The following is a 6,005-nucleotide window of genomic DNA, read 5'->3' on the forward strand; positions in this document are numbered from 1 at the left end:
AAAAAATAAAGCCTGACATAAAAAAGAAGAAAAATTGGTAAAAATAACGGAAGCCCCAACTGATGATAAAGTAAAAATATTAACAAAACTTGCAGAAATCATACAAAGCCATCATACCACCCACAGCGCCAAAGGAAAAACTTTGAAAGATAAAGGCACAGACACTCATCATGGTTTGCTCATAGTACATAATGCATAATGGATCTTCTATATCATGGGGTATAGTGGAAGAAAATGCAGGGGTGTCAATGAAAACCACAATACAAATAACATTCCACATAGTGCGACTCTGGCAGACTCCGCAATTGAAGATGGAGCCACTTGGCATATGCTCCATGCAACTAAAGTCACATTTTTTGGAGCCAAGCTTTCGTAATAACTGAGATCTCTAGAAACAGAGAACAAGGATGAGAAGATTGGTCTATTAGGATGGGTCGGTCCGTCAGTATGTCAGGTAACGGGTCGGTTTTGGTTGGGCCGGGTCAGTTATATGGGCTACGGCAAAGTCCAAAAAAAGGTATACCCAGAGAGAAAGTTCCGAGACGAGCTTGTTTTCACGGTGAAGGATCCTCACTAGTAACCAAGCTTAAGAGTTACCAAAAAATCTTGAATAAGGTTGGAAAAAAACTTTTCAAGCACAATATTGCAGCTCTCTTTTTCAAAGTAAAACTTACTTCTTATCTAGATCAGGCGCGAAGATATAAGCCACGACCACCAACTCTAAAGTCGACAAGTTCATTCCGGTAGGTGGATAGAAGGAAAGATCTAGCCACAGCAACAGGTCACATATCTCAACGAAACCCGGCGCCATGACATCAACATGTCCAAGTGACTTCAAGACTTCTTGTTGGATTTGGTTTGGGCCCAAACCACCCACAGCATCGTCCCCTAACCAGTAATCAAGTTTTCGCTGCACAAAATCGCCACATCAAAAAATAACTAGAACCGTAAGGACCTTAGAACCGCTGAATATTAACAAAAACTAATTGCCAATGGTACCAAGAAAACAAAACATACCTTAACCACCTTCAAAGGTTGCCTTGATGTCCCCTTCCTGGACACAACCTTGGACATTCTGGCATGCTTTTTTCCTTCTGCCGAGCATTTACTTGACTTCACAAGGTCTTTCGCCTCCCCTCTGATGTTACTTAAAATGGATTCAGCATTTCTAATAACAGCTTCCACCTCTCTAGTTGGCTGATCAACTTTTTTTGTCGTCCTCTGTTTGGTGTAACTCGCATTAGTAACATTACCCCTTCGTGCACTTGAACAAACCACAGCACGTTTCTTCTTTATGTCAACATCAGCAACCGTGGCTTCTCCTTTGCGCCTCGCCGCGTAGTCTTCCCACAACATGGCGATTACTTTGCAGTTCTCTGCCGCAAGCTCCAACAATCCTTTTATCTGCTTTCCTTGAGACTCCATGACTTTCCGCACAGCTCGATCGTTGTCCATCAACAGCTACAACAGAAATACGTGTAATGTCGACAACGATAAACCGAGTATGGAAACTTGCAACACTAGTACCATTAACAATATCACCGTACTGACCTCATGTATCTTGTTGAACACAGCCATGATCATGTCCTCCGGAGCAGATCCATCCTCTTCATGTGCATTCTTCTTCTCACTATTGATGCAAATAACAAATGACTGAGTACCTTCAAACATGAACCTTTCACACGGCTATGCATATGTTGACATGGAAAACAAAGACATACCTCACAATCTCATCTAACACGGATGCCTCCACCGATGCAAAGTTCGGAGGAACTTCTGTTGATCCTGGAGCTTCACCAATGCCATTCTTTTGATCACCCATTTTCATCCCTCAAGAATCCAACTTTACGCGCTAAATGGAACTTAGGACGATTACTGGGGTGTTCCTACTACCAGTACAACAGGACAAGTGACTTTATTAACCCAGGTGTCAATTCCTTTCTTTCACTAGGATAGGCCCTGCTTTGCACAAAGGGAATGAAATGCAACCAAAGGCCCAACCATTGAGGCCCAACAAAATTTCTCCCTTCTTTTGATGGTAATCTTCTGTTGCAAGATTTGTTACGAGTCACGAGGTGGTCACCGAGCCACTCACCCTAATCCTTCCAACTACTATCTGTCATGCTACTTGATAGATTGATTCGACATGGTTGATGGCTGTGAACACTTAAGTTAAATATTTATTTTTCAAAAGCAAATTACAAGTTTATATTCTTTTAGGGCATTGGAAACTTCTTCCCCGACCCCTTTATCCACGGCTTCACAGCTAAAATACACTAATCACCACCTATTTTGTTAAAATGGTCAAAGAATCACAAATTTGATTTCAAATTAACCATTAATTAATAGAATTGGGTTCACTTTAAACCAAAATATTGAGTAATCTTATCAACTAAATATTTAACCATTATTTACAACTACTTAGCTTATTCCACCTGTGTTCCTACCAAATAACAACGTACCCACTCGGCGCTTGCCGGATGTCAACAGGAAGAAGCAAAAAATCAGGACTCCAACACCATAAAATTAGCAACAAAATCACATTGTTAGTGTTTATACCAATATTCAAATACTGATTCAGAAATGGAAATCAAACCTTCATTTTCTTAATCATCCACCATATTCATCATAAGTAGAATATACATATCCATGTTACATTCAACTTCAACATGAATGCATACTACTCCACCAGAGATACTCACCCCAATGCTAGAAATGTTAGCAACCAGAACTTACCCTAATTTATCCTAAAGTAACAATATATTCAACTAGAGTAAAAACCTTAACCTTCAATAGCCACTGTCCTAAGCACACATACCTCAAACCCAAACCTAAATTGTAAAATGTACCACTACTCTTCTAGCATTTCATTTATCATCTCAACTTGATGCTGAAGATCAGCATTTTCCTCTTCTAGAAGACGAATCCGTTGTGCCATGGAAGCTAGACTGGCATCCTGAATCTCTCTCCAGCGTTCCTGCATGCGGGCAACTGTGCAGTAGTTGTAGTCGCATATGCTATATCCAGTTGCTGCTACCATTTTCTCCAACATTGCAAATGATACTTCCTGACGAGCCACTAGCACATCTGCTGAAGTGGGTCCGTGTGCAACGAGCTCCACACTCCTGCTGTTATAAGGCAGAACCACGGTGAACGCAAAGCGAACGGCCTCCTCACTAGACCTGTTCTCCTGGCATACGAAAATGGGAGCCCCGATGCTAAGGGATGACATGCACGCATTAGCAACAACTCCATGTCCTCCACGTGCAAGAAAGGTCCCACCTTCATCACACGGCCTTCGACACCACCTGCATCAGAAAACAAATTCATTTCCTTAATCCCTCAAACCAATCATACTCTAAAAGCTAACAAAAGCTTTTTAAATCAATTATTCACAGACCTTCTAAGGCATACAAGTTGCAGCTGCCACCGCAAACGTCCAGACTACTTGACGAGCTCCCACGGGTGTCTTCAGTTTCATGGGACGGCGGGCTTCCATACACTGGAAGTTGAATCAGATTCGGAAGGTCTTGCCCGAGGTCTCCCTGTTGATATTGCTCCCCTGCCTCGATAGCAAGCTGTTGAGGCTCCCCCCAAAATCTGCTGGTTCTGCAACGCCACCAAGCCACACCTTAGCCTCATCCAAGTCTTTGAAACCCTTGTAGTCATCGTTCTTAAACCCGGTTATCTGATGCTTGCACTCTAACCATGTGTCGTATATGCCAGGAACACGCCCCCTTCTCACCGCATAGTATTGATATCAGCCACCTTCCATTCTTGCTCGCTCTGTGATGTGAATTCTCTGATGAGTGTTCAACGGCAAATCTAGGCACTCCAGTGACTATATAATTCAGCTTCAGTATCTCACACAAAAGTATTCAATGTTGATGTGAAAACTCGGTGTGGGGTCCAACGAGTCTTGAAAAGCCTTTTTGAAAAAAGGCAAGCCTTCATGATGCGAATACCTTGGGAATATGGGAAGATACTGCACACCTCTAAACACTTTGACTACCTAATATGCCTGCTGCATATATATTATTAAAAGAAAATTCAAAACATATAAATTAACATTGAGACTACAAAATAACTCCTATATATTCATTTACTTGGTTAAGTACATAATGATTATATATTATTTATATTTATCAATATAACATAACTATATTTAATAGTTATTAATATAACATAATTATATTTCATTTTTAATACTTTAATTTTAATTTTCAGTTAACATAAATCCATTTATATATGTTGGTAGTCTTTTCATAATGGAAAAACTACCAAAAGTACCCATAAAGTTTACGAACGCTGGCAAAAATATCCATAAACTAAGGAAATTAACGTTGTACCCATGAAAGATGGATTCCGTATGACAAAAGTATCCAAATTCTAATTTTTTATTGATTTTTTAATAAAATTTCTAAACTACCCCACCCTAACCCCATTCTACCATCACTCCCTCTCTTCTCTTCTTCCTCTCTCCTCACTTATCCCTCAAAAACCCTCACAGAGTCACAGAAACTCTCCTCCTACCTCCTCATTGCTGTCCGCCACCCACCTACTCCATTACTGCCAATCTCTTCCCCTCTCACTGCTTCTCCCTCTCACTATTAAGGTGACTACAACACCTTCATCGCACACCTGTGACCCAACCTGAGGAGAATGCTGCCGTGGCACGCCTGTTGTAGCCAAGGAGAACGTCGTCGTGGCGCGTCTGACCCAGCCGAGGAGAACACCGTCGTCGCACACCTAAGAAGAGAAAGGGGTCGTGGTACTCTTGCATGCAGAAAGCGGGTTCGGTAAAGAGAAATCAGAGAAGAAAGGGAGGTGGCACTGTGGATGGAGGTTCTGCCATTGACGATGTTACAGTCGGTCGGCGACGAAAAAGGTATTTTTTTTAAAATATTTTTATTTTATTTTTCTTCTTTTCAGAAATTGATTTAGTTACTACTAAAATGACACTGTTATATTTTTTTTAACCTGCTTCTATTTTTTATGAAGGCTGATATTGATTTACAGAAGATTCAGTTGATGGCTACTTCTACTTCTAATTTTTGTTGAAATAAATTTCAAATTGGATGAATGGATTTGTTGATTTTTTATAGTTGATGGCTTTTTCTATTTCTAGTTTTGCTAAAGTGAATTGAAATTGGATGAATGGATTTGAAAATTTTTATATTTTGAGTATTTTTTGGTGTTTGATTAATTTAGTTTGGGAATGGATTATAAACTTATGAGTGAATCGGTTGAGGTCCGATCCTCTACCACCACCACTACTACCATTGATTTCGGACTGGTTTGTTGTAGGAGTAGTTTTGGATTCCATGACAAGAGTTGGTGCAAATTGAGTTATGAAAGGTTGAAAAAGTGAGTTGAGATTGAGTGTAGGGTAGTTTAGGAATTTTATTAAAAAATCAACAAAAAATTAAGATTTGGATACTTTTGTCATACGGAACCCATCTTTCATGGGTACAACGTTAATTTCCTTAATTTATGGGTACTTTTGTCAGCATTCGTAAACTTCATGGGTACTTTTGGTAGTTTTTCCTTTCATAATAAAATATATATATATATATATATATATAGTTATTATCAATTTTGTTATTATGAAAAGAGTTGTAACATAAAATTTTTACTTATAATTTCTTATTTACCTTCTCCGACAAGGGTTATAATTTTGTTATTATAATTTTGTTATAATATACATTTTTTTTTGCAAGATTTATGGCTACGTGCATATTAAGTCGACAATGTTGTATTCGATTTACCAAAGCCACCATCTCTATAAATTAAATTGGCTTATTTCATTTAATTGTTGATTCGTGTCATAGTTATCAGAATCGAACTGGTGATCAAACCGGTCAAGCTACTAGTTCACTGATTTATTGGTTCAACCGATAAATCACTCGTTAAACTAATAAAACTGGTCTCACGTAAATATAAAATATAAAATAGTTAAAAACTTAAAATTAAAATTTGAAATATATATCTTCACTAACATTTTA

The 6,005-nt window shown here is 38.9% G+C and overlaps 1 protein-coding gene across 1 annotated transcript; it reads right to left on the reverse strand.

Annotated features, from left to right (window-relative positions):
• Nucleotides 597-1,455, reverse strand: LOC110271932. The gene is made up of 2 exons (XM_021123635.1): nucleotides 1,018-1,455; nucleotides 597-910 (listed from the first exon to the last, which is right to left on the reverse strand). The coding sequence occupies exons 1-2, from the start codon at nucleotides 1,453-1,455 to the stop codon at nucleotides 671-673; spliced, it is 678 nt and encodes a 225-aa protein (XP_020979294.1). The 3' UTR covers nucleotides 597-670.

The sequence above is a fragment of the Arachis ipaensis genome, chromosome B05, assembly GCF_000816755.2.
Source record: "Arachis ipaensis cultivar K30076 chromosome B05, Araip1.1, whole genome shotgun sequence".
Classification (NCBI taxonomy): Eukaryota; Viridiplantae; Streptophyta; class Magnoliopsida; order Fabales; family Fabaceae; genus Arachis; species Arachis ipaensis.